General features: G+C 45.6%; 1 protein-coding gene across 16 annotated transcripts in view; it reads right to left on the bottom strand.

Annotated features, from left to right (window-relative positions):
* The window catches only part of ANKRD17 (ankyrin repeat domain 17), a 2,430,147-nt gene that overhangs the window by 59,481 nt on the left and 2,350,497 nt on the right, over positions 1-20,169 (bottom strand). For 15 of the 16 annotated variants that reach the window (XM_069630790.1, XM_069630795.1, XM_069630794.1 and 12 more), the window contains one exon: positions 12,138-12,302. The exons of the other annotated variant lie outside the window; for it this stretch is intronic. In XM_069630790.1, the coding sequence (XP_069486891.1) occupies positions 12,138-12,302 (165 nt within the window). The remainder of the gene's footprint in view (positions 1-12,137; positions 12,303-20,169) is intronic. 16 annotated transcript variants of the gene reach the window in all.

The raw sequence follows: 20,169 nt of genomic DNA, 5'->3' as shown, positions 1-20,169 counted from the left end.
GGCACATGGGTATGGGCCCGCTGGCACGTGTTCTGGACTTAACGGTTTGTGTGGCGGACTGGCTATAAGTTACTCCGGAAGGTCAAGTGCTGGTGGTAGGAGACCTAAATTCAGATTGCATGGGGGCCCTTGTACACCGGCATACCTGCCAGATTAAGGAGGGCACAAAAATAAAAAATGGGAGAGCCTGTTTAGACTGTTTTAAGAACTTGGGTCTTGCACCCCTCAATGGAGCCATTTCTGGAGACATTCTGCACTCACCCAAGATGGACAAATGGAATTGACTTCATGCTTGTGGATGAGGAGGGAATGAAGAGATTTTGGAATTTTGAAGTGATGCCGATGGATATTAGTGATCACTCACTCTTAGTTGCCCATTTCTCCCTGGAGGAATTGCATTTGTTGGATTACACGATTGAGCAACTGGCCATAGACGGACATAAGGTTACACCCAACTTGCAGGGCAACAGATTGTACTGGTCTCTGTCTGTAATCAATAGAGCAAACAAGGGTCTTTTGGGAAGGCTGCAGATTGATTATGGCAAGTTATGACAAGGAGGCAGCCTTCTCGATTGAACATTTTGAGCCCTTTATCTCCAATTTAATGGGGGAGTCATTGCAAGGAAATGGGGGGAAAATCAGATTCCTAGGCATTTCCATCTTCATGTACACTATGTGGATCTGGTCAAAAGAAAAAGGGAGGTCAGGAAATCTATAAAGATACATCATTAATGAATGCACTTCTTATTCCTGGCTTAAAGCACAAAATAATTAGACAGATCCAACAGGGCCATAAGAATTGGTTGCGCTATACAAGGGCGGCATGACTCCAGAGAGATGCTGAGTCTATGCTGTCAGTGTTGGTCCGTAAAGACTATGGGCTGGTAGGAACTTTGGTTAATGCAGTGGGGGAAGCGAAGTGGGTGGAGCACTTTGACGGTCTTTATGCATCTCCACCGCCTGGGCTGAAGGGGAGTGGGGGAGATGTCTTGGTTAATGAGATGGACCTACTGTTGGACCTTTCTGTCCTTAATTTGACAGCTGTAATAACTAGATGTAGCAATTCCAATGCGCCTGGCCCGAATGGTCTCTCAAATCGCCTCTTCAAAACTAACCCTCCATTGAGGGCAGAAATATTACATTATCTATTTACAGACATTGCTCGTACTCTACAATTTCCCCCTACTTGGGACACCGCTCAAATGATCCCCATCTATAAACGAGGGGAGAGAGATAATCCGCAAAACCGTCCTATGCCATCCTCGATACGGATTCCAAAATCTTTTCCATGTCCCTGTTGGAGCATCTGGAGGTCTGGGCCTTCAGCAACCATCTTTTGGCGAAATGGCAGACAGGCTTTAGGAAGGACATGGGGACTCTCTTAAATGGCATGTTGGTTAAATGCCTACAGGCGACGGCAAGGGGAAGGGGGTCTTGTCCGGTCTATTTGGCCACAATAGATCTGGCCGCAGCCTTTGATTCAGTAGACCAGGGAATTCCTTTGGGGTTCCTAAGACTACTTATTGGGCTACATAAGGAATCACCTATACACGTTTGCCTTATTTATCAAGGCAAGTTATCTCACCCAATAAATACATTTAGAGGCATCAGACAGGGGTGCATTTTGGCCCCCTTTCATTATGATCTATGCAAGGCAGATATAGGCCTCCATTTACAAGCCGCTTCCCTGGCATCGGCTAAGATTGCTCAAAATAAGGTGGTGTGGACAGGTTATGCCGACGACTTTCTTATTTTTGACACTACGCCTGTTGGCATGCATAGGGTTTTGAAAGCCCTTAGTACATTTGTCGGTGAGAATGCCTTGAAGGTGAATCCCACGAAGACTAAAGTAATGGAAATCTTGAACAGGCGTAGGCCAGTACCTTATAAATGGTACACGCAAGCAACACCAGTTGAGAGGATTGATTCCTTCACCTATTTAGGTTTTCTCATTTTAGCCAAACCATCATTGATTCCAACTCAGACTTGGCTTCATTCTAAGGCAGTAAAACTTACGACGCAAATGCAACAAGTGGATGCCAAATTCAGCTGTTTTCTCCGTTACCTTGTATTCAATATTACAAAAGTAAGACAATCCCAAAATTAATTTATGGGATTGAGATTTATAACCCTAGTCTGATTGACTACCAACTAACTTTGGAAGCCCTTATTTGCCAAAGAGTGCTGCGCCTCCTCCCCATCTGTCCCCCATTCAAGCATCAGATATGAATTAGGACTGGTCTCTTTGAAGGCCAGAGCATTGTGGCAATATATCTCATTCTTTAGGAAGACACTAATTCCTTTAAGAGAGTCACTCTGGGAGATGTTTGGTGAGGTGTCGATGGGGAGGAACAAAGGTGCACTGGTTGAATTAAAGGAACTCACCCATTTGGCATAGCAGGAGGTCGGAAGTTCAGAGAAAGATCTGATTGACAACCCAGGCAGGGTGAAAACACTGTTCTTAAAGGCTGACTGGGCGCAAACACTTGTGGATTTGCATGCACACACTGTTGTTAGTCATCTTGCTTTTGGCCACAAAAAGCAGGGCTGTTGGGCCCCCTACTTGTCTATATATGCCAGTAGAGCGGTTCTCTATACTTTGAGATTTAGGTTAAATCTTATAAAAATCAGAGGAGAGACCCTTCTGAGATATGGTCTGGCTACGGAGGCGGAATCCTTTTGCAGGTTTTGCAAGAACTGCATGGTTAAAGAAACAATACAACATCTGCTGCTGGAATGTCCAGCTTTGCTATAAGTATGGACTAAATACCTGCATAAATTCATTGGAGCAAGGTCTCAGAAAGATGATCTACTTTGGCATCGCTGCTTGTCTGGGAATCTTACTTCAATCGTTATTGCCGTGGTGGTATTTCTGGATTCTCGTGGACTTGAGGGGGAGACGAATATAAAATTGCTGCCACTTCAGTATCCGTAATGATCTGTTTTTTTATTTGATGTTTTTGTTGGATTAGGAAATTCTTTTTTCTTTCAGTGTTTATTTTAATGTCTGCTGTTAGAATGTTATGCATTTTTCTGAAAATGTTAAAGGTTAACTTGCTTAACCAATATAAAGTGCATCCAAATCTCTTTTCCACAGAAAACATTAACACCCTTCCACCATGATCTCAATCAGTTCCAATTCAAACTCCAGCCTCCTATGCATACAAACATTATAGAACCAAACCAACTGTTTAATAGCAGCAAAAGCGTGCAACTCCATCAACGAGGCCACTGGTATGCCAGAATTTAAGGGGGAAATACCCAGATAACCAAAGCATGCAATTAAACACCTTTGTTTTTAAGTAGAACACATAAGTGGCAACAAAATAAACAAAACAGCTTAGGTCACTCAGCAAATGGTCCCTTCTCAATTGATAGCTGTGTCTGTATGAGATCATTGAAATATTTACTGCCCATTTTAGAGTTCACTCGCAAAGCGACCTGACCACAATGGTGTATTTAATGGCATGTTACCAAAGTTTGATCTTAATCGGGTAATATCCCCTGCAAAGGTCCTGCGCAAAGTTCCTGCATGGCCCATGAAAAATAAGTGAAATAGGGCAGTATATTTCCAATATATTGCACTAACCCCATGTTACGGGCAGCAGACCGAAAATAAACTTTATCCTGATAGAACAGCAGTTTGATCTTAAAACATCATGGATGAGGCCCAGTGGGCTGTTTCTTCCCTGGGGCCCGAGAGAAACATCAATAGTGGACAAAACACGATAGGCTGGAAACACAAATTATATATCCTCTATAAAACCATTTCCAAAGGCCCATTTACAGAATATTCAGCAAGGTCTAAAATGCACACATTAATATACCTTGAGCGATCTTCCAAATTAACCAATGTCTAAGAATGCTGATCCTCCAATTTAAGGAGCGTCTCAAAAGAGCAGGAGCTAACCTTTGTGACTACTTCCAAATGTGCTACACAAACATAAATCCCTGTGATGCATCCTCCTATTTTGAATACTTCCTGACTTGATAGAATGACTGCTGCTTACATTATCAAAATTTGCCTCCTATTTTCTTTTTGTCATCCAAAATTGTTTTGAAAACTTTACTTTTATTTGACCATGTAGATACAATAACAACAAATGATGTCAAACACAACAAGATATTCTCAAGTGCAGGACCAGAGTGAACACAAATAGGTGCCTTATCCAAAGTCTAGGTTGAACGCAAAAAAACAACATATAATGCACACACGTGCTAAGGTTTGTGGCTTACAAATAGAAGAACTAGTTACTCTTACCTTGTAACGTTCTTTCGATGGGATGTTCCTCCGACGTATTCCTTATCTTAGATAGAAATCCTTCAGCTTTGCTGGCCTCGGAAAATTTTTTCGCCAGAGGGCGCTGCGCGTCGATGATCGCCGAGTCGATGACCCTCGACGGCCTCCGTGCCGACGTCGACGTCATCCTGCCTATAAAGGCCGCGCGCAGCGTCCGTTGCTCAGTTCCGTTTTGTAGTCCCCAGTAATGTTTTTGGATTAGACTAATCACCTTGAAGGAGCATAGGCTGCAAACCCACAGGAAGTCATACTGCGGGGATGGATGGGAGGGTCGATAAGGAATACGTCGGAGGAACATCCCATCGAAAGAACGTTACAAGGTAAGAGTAACTAGTTCTTCGAAGGGATTGTGTCCTCCGACGTATTCCTTATCTTAGATAGACTCCCATAGCAGTGGTATTGTGACTGGAGGCGGGAGTAATAAAAGTTATGTTACCCTTCCAGAATGGACAGAGTGTAACACAGCCTTGCCGAATCTAGTTTCTTGACTAGAGGAGGAATCCAGGCTATAGAATTTGGTAAATGTATGTGCGGACGACCATGTGGCAGCCGCACATATATCTCGAATTGGCACCCCTCTTTGAAGGGCTGAGGATGTTGCGATACCCCTGGTAGAATGAGCCCTTAGATTTTGAGGAGGCTCCTTTCCTGCCAATTTGTAGCACTCCAGAATGGCTAAAATAATCCATCTGGAGATGGTTTGTTTTGTTATTGGAAGGCCCAACCTATGTCCTGCATAACCTACAAAGAGTTGGTCTGCTTGTCTGATCTTAGCCAATCTGCTGATATAGAAGCTCAAGGCTCGCTTAGGGTCCAGCCTGTGCAGTCTCTCTTCCTCCTTCCCCGGATGAGGAGGAGGGTAGAAAGAAGGTAATATAATCTTCTGAGTGATGTGAAACTCCGAGACTACCTTCGGGAGGAAGTTAGGCTTCACCTGAAGAACAACTTTGTCCTTGTAAAAGATTGTATGTGGAGGTTTACACGATAAGGCTTGCAACTCGCTAACCCTTCTAGCAGATGTCAATGCTATTAGCAAAACAGTTTTGAGGGTGAGAAGCTTCAATGAACAAGAGTGTAGTGGTTCAAAAGGGGCACCCTTTAGGAAGTTTAAAATTAGGTTTAAATCCCATAAGGGAACTTGAAAAGGTTTCGGGGGATAAACATTAGTTAATCCTTTTAGGTATTGTATTACCAATGGAATTTTGAAGTATGAAGGCTCCTCTGCAGTGCGCTTAAAGATTGATAGCGCTGCGAGATAGCCCTTAATTGTGCCAACCTGTAGGCCTGAATTAGCCAGGTAAAGTAAGAATGACAACACCATAGGTGTACCACAAGAAAAGGGTTCAATATTCTTTTCTCTGCACCAGCTGCAAAATTTGTTCCAACGGCAGCGGTATAGAGTTTTAGTTGCCGGCCTTCTGGCCGAAAGCAACACCTCCATAACATCATCCGGAAGGTCCCAATCCTTGTACCTCAACCTTTCAGACACCAAGCGTGAAGGTTGAGGGTCTTGATGGCTGGATGGAGAACCTGACCTTCCTTCTGCGAGAGAAGATCCTCTCTGTATGGCAGTCGAATTGGAGGGCAGATGGACATGTCTAGAAGGTCCGGGTACCACGTTCTCCTGGCCCAATCCGGGGCAATTAGGATCATGGTCTTCCGAAACCTTCTCAACCTCCTGATCATTTGAGGAATGACAGGGACCGGAGGGAACGCGTACAGAAGTGGGAACTCCCAGTCCACTACGAACGCATCTCCTAGAGCTCCTCTCGGGGGAAATTCCCTTGAGCAAAATCTGTCGCACTTCCTGTTGATACTGGTGGCGAACAGATCCACTTGAGGGGTTCCCCAAAGGGCGAAGATCTCTTGAAGGACTTCCTGAGCTATCTCCCACTCGTGAGAGACTGTGCTCTGCCTGCTCAGAGCGTCCGCTGTCAAGTTCTTCTCTCCGGCTAGGTGAATTGCCGATAGAGAGATTCCTTCCTGAATTGCCCAAAACCAGAGCTGCATCGCCTCTCTGCACAGTGGTAGTGAGCCTACGCCTCCTCTTTTGTTGAGGTAGTGCATGGCCACTGTATTGTCCGTCATTATTAGGACGTTTCTTCCCCGTACAGACGGCAGAAAAGCCTTCAGCGCTAGTCTGATGGCTCTCAGCTCCAACAGGTTGATATGTAGTTTGGACTCCGATGGAGACCAACGACCGCTGATGGTCAAGTCGTTGGCGTGAGCTCCCCACCCCGTGAGTGAGGCATCCGTGACTACTGTTATCTCCGGCCATGGTTGCCAAAACATTTCTCCTTTCAGGATGTTCTCCCGACAGGCCCACCACTGAAGGTCTCGGGCTACTTTGACCGGGATCCGAAGGAGATCTGTCATCCTTCCTGAGAACTGTGACCACTGAGTTCTCAGTGCCCACTGGAGGGATCTCATTCTCAGGCGAGCCTCCGGCACGAGGAATATGCAGGATGCCATGAGGCCTAGCAACCTCAGAAAGTCGTAGGCTGGGAGATATTGGGCATTCTGAAATCTGATGACCATCTGCAGAATATCTCGAGCCCTCACCTCTGGTGGCAAGGCTTTTCCCAGGGAAGTGTCCAGGACTGCTCCAATGAATTGGAGTCTCTGTGATGGTATCATCTGTGACTTCTTTAAATTGAGGGAGAAGCCCAGCTTGTGAAGGAAGTGGCAAACATAATCTAGTTGTCTCTGAGCCTGTTCCGAAGATACAGCTCTGATCAACCAATCGTCTAGGTAAGGGTAGACATGAATCCCTTCCCTCCTTAGACTTGCAGCCACAACCGACATTAGCTTGGTAAAGACCCTCGGGGCGGAGGTTAGCCCAAATGGCAGAACTCGAAATTGATAATGAGAGCTGCCAATTGCGAACCTCAGGTATCTCCTGTGCCTGGGATGGATCGGCACATGGAAATAAGCGTCCTGGAGGTCTAGAGATACCAACCAGTCCTGAAGCTGGAGGGCCTGAAGGATCTGAGAGAGAGTCACCATCTTGAACTTGTCCTTTCGGAGGAATTTGTTCAATTCCCGTAAGTCTAAGATGGGTCTCAGTCCTCCGTCCTTCTTCGGTATTATGAAGTAGGGGGAGTACCAACCCTTGTTCCTTTCCGCTACAGGTACCAGTTCTATGGCACCTTTCTCTAGCAGGTCTAAAACCTCCTGCAAGAGGAGCGGATCTGGAAGCTTCAAAGGGTTGTTCCCCGGTGGATGACTCTGAGGGATATGTAGGAAGGGCAGGCAGTAACCTTGGGCCACTGTCTCCAGAGCCCAAGCATCTGACGTAATAGCCTGCCATTCCGTCAGATGGTGAGTTAACCTGCCCCCTACTGGTGTTCTGTGAGGGGAGACCTCAGAGTGGTTTTGAAGCGGCTGATGCAGTTGCCGAAGGTAAAGTGGCTCCTGCTCCTGCGGGTGCGGCTTTCTTTCCCCTACCCCGTCCACCACGGGTAAATCTTCCTTGGCCTCTTTGAGCCGGTCGTCCCCTGCCCCTTCCATATGAGGAATAGTAACGAAAGGACCGTCCTCTCCACGATGATCCCGAAGGACGAAAGGTATTCTGACGGATAGCAGCTCCCAATGACTTGGCTGCTGCCTTGGACGTTTGCAGTTTCTCCAAACTGTCATCCGCCTTCTTTCCAAAGAGGGTAGAACCGTCAAAGGGCATATTCAAAAGCCTGGTCTGCACGTCAGAGGCAAAACCAGACTTCCTCAACCACGCATGCCTGCGGATTGTGGTACTTGCCGCCATGGCCCTGCTGATACTGTCAGCAGAATCTAGGCCAGTTTGTAGGGTCTCGCACATCGCATCTTTACCATCCCTGATGATGTTTAAAAATGCGTCCCTTTCCTCTCCTTCTTGGAGGCAGTCAGCCGCTGATGAAGCGCACTCCCAAAGGGTGTGGCTGAACCTAGCGAGCGTACAGGTCGCGTTAATAGACTTTAACGCCATGCTACAGGCAGAAAAAACCTTCTTAGCCATGGCATCATACTTTTTGTCATCCCTATCCTGCGGAGCAGTGGGGTATGCAGATGTGCTGCCTGATGAGGTTGCAGCCTGTACAACCAAGCTCTCAGGAGTAGGGTGTTTTGACAAATATTCAGGGTCAGAACTAGCCACCCTGTATTTTGTTGACAGTTTTTTATTTACTGCCGGGATAATTTCTGGCGTTTCCCAGTTTGTCAAAATCCTTCTCTGTAGAGCAGAGTGAAATGGAACCACAGGATCCTCCTGTGGGCCCTTGTCCAGTATGTCAGTGAGGTCATCCTGCTGAAAGGCAGGAGAAGGTGCAGACCAACCCATAAATTCTATGATTCTAGACATCAGAGCTCTATATGGAGTCTCCGCATGTTCTCCTGGGTCTGGTTTGATAAATTCTGCTTCAGGAGAAGTGTCCAAGCCACTAGCTTCCTGAAGTGCATCCTGAAGATTTTTTAATCTTCCTTCCTCAGAGGCGAAAGTCTCTGGCTCTGGTGATGTGGTCCTCTGTAAATCAATATCTTGGTCTGAATCCTCCCTTTCCTCAAAAATCGAGGTTAAAGGGGGATACATTGGTTTTTGGAATGGTATAAACCCCATTTCCAATGCAGAAGGAGCCATCATCACAGGCCTTGAAAACGTCGATGTCGTCGACACCGACGTGAAAGTACTCGAAGGCGCCGTGAAAAGCGTCGAGAAATGTGTACTAGGCCTCGAAGAACTCGAAAGGATCGGAGTCCTGCTCGAGAACGACGTCGACGTTCTCGGCGTCGAGTCGGAGGTCTTTTGTCTAACCGTTGGCTGTGGAGTAGCCGTGGTTATTTCCTTCACCGGCGTCGATATCGGCGTCGACGTCGGCGTCGACTCGATCGACTGATGCGCCGATGAATCCTTCGACAACGGCGTCGATGGCGCCGACCTCTGTTTCGAAGGAGTTTTCGACGATGGCGTCGATGATGCTTTATCTCCCGATGGCTCGAGGCGCTTTCGGGTTGACTTTTCCGCCGGGTACTGCGACTCGCGGCGTTTAGATTTTTAGGGTTTTTTACCCGGGGTATCACCCTCAGCTGTCTTCGAGGGGGACGAGGCCGCTTTCTCGAAGACGCTTAGCATCTTTTTCCTGAATTCCTCCCACTCAGCTTGCGAGCTGCGTTTTGTGGGGCAATGAACTCTCTCAGGAGAACTCGACGAAGATGACGAAGGGGATCTCCTACGTCTCTTCTTCGAGTGTCTCGATGTCGACGAGTGGTGGGAGCCACTTCGTGATCTAGATCGAGAGTGTTTTTTATGGTGAGGAGACGAACGTCTCGACTCTACCGAAGAAGCTTTCGAGGAAGTTAAAGTTGACCTACCTCTCTCGAGCTTCCCCCTACGCTCCTTCAAGGCTTTCGCCGTCATGGAAAGGCATTCCTCACACTCCGAACTCTGGTGCGTGATTCCCAGACACCACAAACAGACCCTGTGAGGGTCCGTCAACGACATTTTCTTCCCGCAGTCTCGGCACTTTTTGAAACCGGACCGAGGGGTCGTCGGGTCGGAGGAGGATGCCATCGATATCGAGGTAAATAGTAGTTATTATATACGTTATCTTGACGAGAACTGAGCAACGGTGTTCCGAGGCACAACGAAGCGCGGAAAAACGGAACTGAGCAACGGACGCTGCGCGCGGCCTTTATAGGCAGGATGACGTCGACGTCGGCACGGAGGCCGTCGAGGGTCATCGACTCGGCGATCATCGACGCGCAGCGCCCTCTGGCGAAAAAATTTTCCGAGGCCAGCAAAGCTGAAGGATTTCTATCTAAGATAAGGAATACGTCGGAGGACACAATCCCTTCGAAGTGTGTTTTAGTAGGTCAAGTCCAGGTAAGCACATTTCTTTATTTGAATAAGACTCTGAACAGAGAACATGTTTTGTGGAATTTAAGCATGGAATCTGAACATAGCAGTTCATTTTTCCATAGCGAAACCACCCTGTATCTTACTACGCTAGGAAACCTGGGGCCTTCTGGATCTTTCCATCTCTGTGCTAAAGAGGGTCTTGCTGCAGTCAACACTTGTGTATTACAAGTCTTCCATAATTAAAGCACTTAACTATGATATTTCAGAATCGCCAATTCCAAAGATGGGCATCGCAGTGGCAGGGGGTTTGGCTGCCAAAGACTTGTGCCCTTTCCATATGTCCTTTTGTGCCTTTTTTAAAGCGAACTTTGATAGGGGATTGTGATTGAATAGTCTTTTTTTAGATTTTGGATACTTATGCTGATCCGAATACACTGCACTTTTGGTCTACAGAAGCACCGAGGAAAATCAGACCATGACAAAAATACTGTTCCAGGGGCCCGAATAAGCAAACCCTACCCACTCACTTAATGAATCTCCAAAAGTCAACTGAAATTGGCAAAGATTTAAGTACTGCCCCAGTCGAAGACAGGGATAGGGAGAAGAGCATTAATTAAACACTGTGCTGAAATATTCGGGGCATCTACCGCAACTACCTATTGCAAAGACACTCTAAATGTAGGGCAGATTCTTATTCACCATACAGGGCTGATCAGCAGCAGCGCCTTCTCCCAGAGCCCTGGATCCTAATCGCAATATCTTCAGCACGCGCCTCCTGCCCAGGACCCTTACACCTCAAAGAACTGCATTGAGCCTCCATCACGGTCCAAACACTCCCATCCAACCCCCCCCCCCCTTGCCGCCAGCGATACAAGTCACGCCAACAGCAACCTCAGCAACACACAAATGGACCAAGCAACAGATTGCCACCATGTTAATGTTAGGTGCTACAAAGGTTGTGTGTGGGGGGTGGGCCTGCTTAAGACAACACACCACCTTCAAGAAGAAAATGAAAGTCAGCAACAGCAAGAACCGCGCCACTAAATCACAATTCGATTTCTCTGAATTGACAACCGTACTAATGTACAGCCTCAAACACAATAGAAGGACATGATAAAGTGGGTTTCAAACTGAACATGCGCTAATCACATCTCACTGATTCTGCTGCAGGCCACGTCCCATCCACACAAGATTTTCAGGTTTTCAGGAGAGGGCATTGTCGCCACCATCCACATCTTTGAGGTTGAATTCTTGGAGAATAGGGCTACATCAGGAAACCTCAGTCTTTTGGGGATCTCTGACCAACCCCCACCCCCAGGAAGTAAAAGTATAGAAATGAAGGGACGCTGTACAGGTCCTGGCTTAAGGTCTCCAAGGATTGGGGCTAGAGGACTACAACAACAGAAGTTATAATAATGTTCAAGATCCCAATAAAGAGAGCTGCTGAGGTGATGTAGTATCAGTACCCCTGAGAGATTGCAGTACATTTTAGCTTGCAGAAGGAATATTTGATGCCAGTTTTCCCTCTTCTGTTCTCCCCAGATCTATCCCCCCCGCTACCTAAAACGAATGCCGCCACACTTGTTTGGTGGGACATGCAAGAATAAAACATTGTATTAATTTGCAAATCTAAAAGTAGTGAATAAAATGAGGAGACGTGAATGATATAGAGTGTAAGGGGTGTCGGGATTTGCAATACAATTTTCCTTTTCAAATTTGAATACAGTATTCATGCTTCTGCCACATGCCTGTTTCAATAAAAAGGTGTGAAGCAAAACAATCTAATAATCTGGACAGCTTCAGAGGAGCAGGGCCCATGGGTCAGCATTCAAAGTTAAAAAGGGAGGTCTTCCTTTGCAGAAAGTGTACAACAATGCTGACCTGTTCACATTTAGTTGGGGTATGCATGGGTGCTGTGAATCCTAAAACAAATCTACATAATGTCACTGGTGCAGGCCCAATCCCTTAAGCGTCATCTGGTTTAAAACTCTTTGAAATGCCACTTACTGTCTGGGGGCCATTATTCTCTGTGGAGTTTGAAACCATCTTGATTAGTGAATTCCAGGATGGATCAGCAGCATGAGGTCCATTGAAGATAGGACCTCCAGTACCATCAGCCATTTGTGCTACAGGAGGAATCATTGCATTCCCATACACTGAGAAAGGCATGCCCTTAAGGAAAGAAAAAAGTATCAAATATCTCCTCTTCCTAAGTGGGCATTGCAAATGTCAGAAAATTACATTTGACAACCTTCTTGGTCTTCACCAATTAAACATTTGTACGAAATAGAACGGAGTCCTAATTTCTACCACATTCGCCAAGTTTAAAATATGGTCAAGGTTTGGTCACTTAACAATTTCAAGCTACAGACGAGCAGAGGAGAAGCGGGGCAAAGCGTGATTGGATGATAACAAAGGTTCAAAAAACGAACATAGCAGAGGATTAAGCAGCGTGATCTGAGCTGGGAAAACGCGTTAAAGAGAAGTTATTGATGACTGCAGCCACATGGACAGAAAAAGGGAACAAGAATGACCAATCTGTAAGGTGCTTGAATGTAAAAAGACAGAAATCATTAGACGACAGCAGGAGAGACAAACATATCTGGAAAAAGAGTGCACTGAGCAGTAGAAAAATCAGGAGGGAATCAGAGAAAAATAAATTAAACAACGACCAGAACTGCGAAAAAATGCAACAGGAAATCAGAACCAGTAGGAGCTGAAGGCATAGTCATGAATGCCCTCCATCTTGCGAATTGTGCCTTCACTGTGATGCCCCTCCCATGGCCCATCTATTCATGAGTGGACACCACCTTCTCCTTGTTTATTTAAAATTTCAAGTATATGGTCTGGCAAGGACTTGTGTCTAACTGTTCTATTTATGTATATTGTCGCGAGGATAGCTCAGGGGAAACATGCTCACCTTGGAAGCAAGACAACACGGAGCACCACAGATTCGATCCCCGGGTCCGTGCTTAGAAACCTCTGGGTATTAAGCACGTTATAAATAACCTATCATGTCATGTCATATTCTGATTGGCTTCATATTCAGTTCATTTTCACAGGCTACAAGATGGACCAAAACAAATGAATGGGTGGTTTGAAAGTACGGAAGAGAAGAAAGTGGAAGGACTAAGAAAAAAAAAGTCATCTTGATAAGCAACTGGTACATACCTATACAATCCCCATAGGCCTTCGCCTTCATTCCTTTCTAGATTTGGTAAGACTCCCAGACATAAGATGAATGCCATGGCACAGGCAGGCATACAAGATGTTTGTCAATTTACAGTAAGCTCTATTACAATAATTGAATGCTTGACCAAACTGACCAACTAACATCTATGCTAGTTTGCAGAAAGCACAGTGGGCCAATTTGGACATTTTGCGATCACATTAGAATGCATCTTCGAAGTGGAGTGGTCCTAACAGTATATGTGTGAACAGCTTCAGGAAGAGGGACACTCATACCAAATAAAATTGAAATATTTAAAAGTTAGAGCTTCTGAATGTCACAATCAGTCCACTAGAGAAAAAAACATGGGCGCTACAAGCCAAAAGTGGAAGTCCTCCTTGCATCCGAATTATGCAGCAAGCCACCCTTGTTCAAGTAATTATTCAAAAAAAGAAAAGTAGAAATTTGTGTTTACTGGTTAACATGGAAATCTGAGAGTCCTTTTCAAAACCTTGTTCTTGTGAAAAACAGTTTAAGGACCAGGATCCTTAACCAAGACAGAGTATGACAGACCTGAGATCACACTTTTGGGCCTGCACCACATATGCAGGGAAGGGATGGGTGCTCTTTCGCCACATCCAAAAGGTTAATCTAAAAAAGAATTTCTGGGTAGGACATCTGAAAGGCACAATAATCATCCAGCACAATAAGATACTACTGAGCTTATGCACAACCCTTAAGATAAGGAAGGGGGGGCAGGGAGGGACTGGCAATAAAAGGTATACAGAAAACAGCCAGATGACTACCTCCAGGGTATGCATCCCCTGTTCGGGACCTTGACCCAGGTGCAAAGACCATGCATATCGACTATGCAATTGTAGCACAATTATGTTTGGGGACAGAAAATACTGAATTGACTGTCATAAAGTTCCCATTTGTGCAAAGTATAGGTGCACCTATAGCTTCCAGAAAAGCAGGAAGCTAAATGGTGAATGCACACATCCATTGCCCAGAGCCAGTGGCTTTGTTTAAGTTTACATAAAACATGGCCCTGGTGTTCTTTGCATGCTGCAAGGCACTGGTTTAACAGAACTGCTTCTATGGTCAAAACACATTTTTTAATAGAGGACAATCCATATAGGGCCGAAGATCGTAAATAAGAGAAGAAACCAAGTTATACTTTGATGGTATTTTTCTGTTATCATCAATTAGCTAAACCAGGTTAGCCTTACATACATAATTAGATCCAACACATTTGAAATTACATTGAAAATCAAGATTGCATTAAAAAACTTCATTAACACATTAACATAAAATCTACATTTCAGCAACATTAATCACGTAACTGTTTGTTACAATTATGTAAAACTAGTTAAAATTCATATAAACCACATGATTCACATATATATTACTCACACACCTAAAAATAGAGTATGCTAATTCCCCTTTACATAATTAAATTAAATAAAACCTACCATCTTAGAGATTCATAAACCAGTACAAATCCTTGCAAATCTGTGCATATAATAATCCTTTATTGGTACTATCCCAATGCTTCCCAGAAATATCAACATCACGATGGTAAAGGACAACTCATGACCACCAACGACACGGTTCCAGAAATCCTTGGTGGTAACCCAACCCGGGTTTATCTACAAATCTACCTAAAAAACCTGCATCTCCCATTATAGATGGCTGTACATTCTAAAATTATATGTTCTATATTCCGAGTAACTCCAACCACATTACACAACAAACGCTCCTTAATTGAGGGAATCCCCGTGAACGTATGGAGAGAATTTCCCCAGTCCAAATATTTAATCGGAATCTAAAAAATTGCAATCTCTAAAACGGATGCAGGATTTTCTCAAGATATTTTGGTAATTGACCCACTGCTTTGTCGCAACAAGATAACTATTATATAGTTTGTAGGTTTTCATTCTACTTTGGTGTCTGCCCAATCCTTGCAAAACATGAGTTTCTTAACTAAAGCTGGAGCTTTCCATACATTTTCCGGGGCAACACACATCTGCGCTAAAATGGTATTTACGAATAAGCAAAAGCAGCTAATGGGACACCCTCAATTTTGCTCAAACACCTTTGTAAGTTCTTCAAACTGAGACCCTACGGGATGTAATTGATACTATGGGTGCAGCAGGGACTAGCACTACTCATGTTACATATAAGCCATTGGCATACTAGCAGGGGTGGGTGGGACGTATGGAAGAAAGGGGACTATGAGAACTCTAGTCACTACAATGAGTAACTTGAATTACTCATATATCCCGACCCCTTTCCTCCATTCTTTTGGGTGATTCCAACTAACAAGAACATAGGGCGGAGCTGCGACAACCTGGCTCATATCTAGGATGAAGCGAAAAGCTACCCCAGAACCGCCTGACCAAACTCTGAATTGCGCCTGGAGCTGGTGTCCAGCAAATAGTGCTTACAGAAGGCAGACAGAGTGGCCCATGGAGCCACCTTGCGGACATCCCAAAAAGCATGTCTCTGAAACGCTGTTAGGGAGAATTATCTGTTAAGGCTAATTTCCCAAACCTAGTGAGTCCCCCAGCAGCTTTGCTGGATTTTTGGGGTTTATTTTTTTCTCCTGGTAAGAGTGAGACTCTTTTCTCCCACTCTTGGGCATGATTTGAGAATGTCCTTTGACTGTAAATATGTTTTATGGGCTATGGGGTCTTTTACTCCATAGGGCTTCATGTGTTTTTGGTATGTGTGTTACACAGCACCCTCAGTGTAGTAACACAGGGGTATCATAGTGACCCCCAAACATAGACTCCATACCCTGGGACTGTAAAGTCACCACTGGCTTTACTAGTCTCAAATTGTGAACAGAACCAGTACAAACCATCATATTGTGGAAGTACTGGTAGGGGTAATTCGATTGCCCCTGGGTCTGTTTTCCAAGGAGGCACTGTCCAGTCGCCCCTTGTCGAGTTTCTGGCTGGTGGCAGTGGATACCACGCAAACTATTCCACCGGAATATTTCCTATGGGATTTTCCCATTGATTTTAAACGCACCACTTTTTGGTGCAATGTTAAAGATACCGCTGGGTTATTTATTTAATATTTATTCCCCGGTTGGGTCTTTTTGCCAGGACTCGGTTTTGAAATGGCGTTTGTGTTCGCCTCTGAAACTCTAACCCAAGTCGAGCCCTTTGTTCCACTTTTTGGCGGTCTTCTGCACAGACGCCCTCCAAATGGTGCCACTCTGTCTGGGGTCTACAGGATGTGTGGGAGGGGGATTCGGCACCCTGGACTGAGTTGCCTCGGCAACTCAAGTCGCACTCTTGTGTGAGGCCCAGTGGTGAGCCGCCCAGCTCACCACTTAGCATGTTTGAGTGACAGCTAGGCTGTTGAATGGGGGTTTTTCTGCATAAAAGCAGGGCTTTGGGGACAGAACTTCAGAAGTCGCCACAGGACCTAAAGAATACGAAAAGGGGAGAAGCTGAGCCATCTACAACGACGACACCGCCGGTGGAGCCCTGCTGTACGAACTCACCACTTCCCCAACGACAGAGGAGATCTTCTTCCAGTAGAGTCTTCTTCCCTTTGAGCTGGTGGGACCAACAAGTTAGCCTTTTTCGCCTTCCTGGAATGTCTCGTGGTTGAATCGCCCGTGCCAAGCACCCCGGCGGCCGGATAGCCACACTTCACCACTACGTGAATAAAAGGGTTGTACCTTTTAATCGGGAACTCCGCAGCTGGTTTCTTCCCTGGCAGTGCAACAACCTCCAGCTTTCTTCCTCGTCGAGATCATCTCTTCCCCTTGACAAAGCCACGACTAGCACCCGCTGCCAGGAACAACTGCCACCGCTGGAACTTTCTCACCATTTCAGGTACTGCGTCCCGCCTGGTCTCCCTTGCAACAGTTTGTCCAAGGTGTCCCGTAAATCCTTGACTTTCTAACTGGGTTGACCTCAGACCTGCTAACTTTGCCTTTCTGAACTGATCCAACCTCTCTTTTTTGACCTTTCTGCAAAGACTGAGTGCATTTCCACTGTGTGATCTTGGGCACATTCCGCCTGGCTCTCTCTAAGAGTGGGCCTGGCCTATGAACTTTTTGCTCTACAGTAGACCCTGCCTTTCTTGACTTGCTGTGGTTTCTTAAAAGTGTTGGTACTGTGTTATTTTTCTACTCTGCCTTTTCTCTCCCTTTTTAAACAAATTATTGGAGTGCCATCTACGGTTACGCGCTCACCTCTGTTTTGCTAAATAAGTGGTGTCTTAACCTAGACTTGTTGAATAATGAATTAGGGAGGTGTATATACTTATAATGACTGTGTTTGAACTTGCTTGATATATTAGTGCCAGTGTATTTTTCGAAGTGTGTTTTTAAATAAATAATGTTATACTTTTATACCAAGGCTTTGGTCAGCGTTTGCTTGTTCTACTCTATTTTTAGCCCTATTGTGTATACTCTATATACTGCCTAACTCTTCTTGAGAGAAGTCTGACTGCTCAGCCACAGCTACCAGGTAAATCTGGGTGGTGCAGACTGCTACTAATTGGGTTTACTGCTTACTCCTGTGGTCTTAAACTTTTTGCAGTGGTCCCCAAGGGAACTGCACAGGTTTATGCCTAACAAACGCAACGGTTTGTGTTCTTAGCTCTGCACAGGTTTAACCATGGCTGTGTAGGCCTTTACAACTGCATGGACCATCCAACAGCGATGCAAGCCTGAGAGCGGGGGAGGGGGGGGGCAGGGAGGGAGCTCTCAAAAGTCACAAACAATGCTCAGACTTCCTGAAGGATCTTGTCCGAGAGATACAACTTGAGACCCCTCTTGAGGGCCAAGGCATGTAGGGCCCTCTCTACCTCGGACTGTGGGCTCGGGATGAACACCGGCAGGCAGATCTCTCGATTCAGATGTAACGGAGAGACCACATTGGGCAAGAAGCTTGGGTGACTGCGTAAGATAAAGATAACCATGTTGTTGTGAAACGTGAAGGGCTTGGATGAAGACAACACCTGCAGCTCACTAACCCTGCGCACAGAGGTGACAGCCGCCAATAAATTAGTTTTTAGCATCACGAAGCGGATGCCCACAGAGGCCATTGGCTAGAAAAGCTTGTGTTGCAAAGCTGCAAGAACCACATTGAGGTCTTAGACTGGAAGACGTATCTGTAAGAAACTCATGGTGGCAACAGTAAAACAGACAAGTGGTCACAGTGCAAGGGTGTTTATTAAACAGTATGAATGGGTGAGAAAAACGCGTAATCTAAACCTAAATCTCAGATGGGTGCAAACTATGACCATCAAATAATAAATAAGGCAGTCCTAGTGGTGTCTTGGCAAATAAAAAGAGCCTATACTAAAAAAAAAAAAAAAAAACGATTGCCAATCCTTACTGCTAAATTACAAAATAGTGTGGGATAATAAACGCCAGAAAGGAAAGAAATGTTCACCAAAAAAAATGATAAGCGAAGATGCTTTAGCTGCGGTTTCCCTTCCCCACGTTTTCTAGCACGGGACAAGGTGGGACTAAAGCACAGCACGCTACTGGGCATGCCAACACAAGCTTACAGTTAGTTTTCAAATTATCAGGGCCTTCTGTGGCCAAGTCTCTTTTATACAAAGTCTCTTGCCTCAGAGGACCTGATGTGCCACAACCAACAAAACAAAAGTTCCTTTCAGTAATCTTCACATTGGATGATTTCCATTCACTCTTGGATCCCCCTCAACCGGGCTCCAATCCTTCTTGCAACGTGGGCCTCCCTCAGTCGGGTTCACTACAGCCCTTCATTCCAAATATCAGCAACTTGTACCCTTCAAGAGTCTCAATGTCTTTTTAAACCAGCATTAACTGGGGACATCCCTCAGCCGGGTTCACTCTTGTGAACACAATGTTAACAGGGTTATTACGATTCATCCCGCTTCGCAGACATCCCTCAGCCGGGCTCACATTTGCCTCACTCAACAGTTCAACTTGGTTTCAACACAACGTGGGATTCACTTCCCATAGCTTTCTTTCGACATCTCTCCATCGGGTTCACACTTGCCTTATTTCGCAACTTCACAATCTCATCAGAAAGCGGGGGTTCCCTTCCCCTAGCTTTCTCTTGGCATCACTCCGTCGAGTTCACACTTGCCACAGTTCACAGCTTTCCTCTTGGCTACGGGTCAAAGACCTTCCATTGTACAAGGGGTTTTATTCGACCCTTGTATGTCCACTTTGACCTCTTTACTTGGGGCTCTCCTAGGGCTCCTGGTAACTGTAGTTTCACAACGGGGGACCAGTCAGTCTTTCGAACGAGCGTCCACGTGGCGCTGGACCACTCTGCAGATGGTCTTTCATTATGCTATTAAAGTTCAGTAACACACCAGGTCTTTGTTCACAGGTTCTTTAATATCATGTTGCTGTTTTAACCTTAGCTCAACCCAGTTCGGTTTACTATCGGCTCTCCCTACGACTCACTGGCTGTGATGAACCGCTTGACTTTTCTTGTCTCTGGAGTCACAGACGTTACCACGGTAGCAAGCGTCTCTTCCCCGCTTAGGTTATCAGTATGGGAGGCTCCTGTGCACTGTTGACATGTTACACCACACGCTAGGTGTAGTTCCCGGTCTTATGATTCCTTACACTGAGGCTTCGTGGGTCTGGGTTGAAAAGGGCAAGGGCACTTCCCCTCCTTGTCATCTTTTTAGCTCTCGCCGTCTTTCTCCTCCTTTTGAACTGCCATCCTGGAATAGCTGCCTCCTCGTACAGTTTGCCTTGCTCAAAGTGTGGTCTCGTGCTCCACCTTTTATCTCTGTGGGGAAGGGAAAGGGCCGTCAGGAGTGTGTAGTTATTGTCAATTGCCTGACTCTGCCTGACCCTTGTGTTTGGACATGTCAGGTAAACGGCTCTGG

This window comes from Ambystoma mexicanum, chromosome 6q, assembly GCF_040938575.1.
Source record: "Ambystoma mexicanum isolate Mex_15411 chromosome 6q, UKY_AmexF1_1, whole genome shotgun sequence".
Taxonomy (NCBI): Eukaryota; Metazoa; Chordata; class Amphibia; order Caudata; family Ambystomatidae; genus Ambystoma; species Ambystoma mexicanum.
Note: the sequence above shows the minus strand (reverse complement) of the source record. Positions and strands in the feature narration are given on the sequence as shown.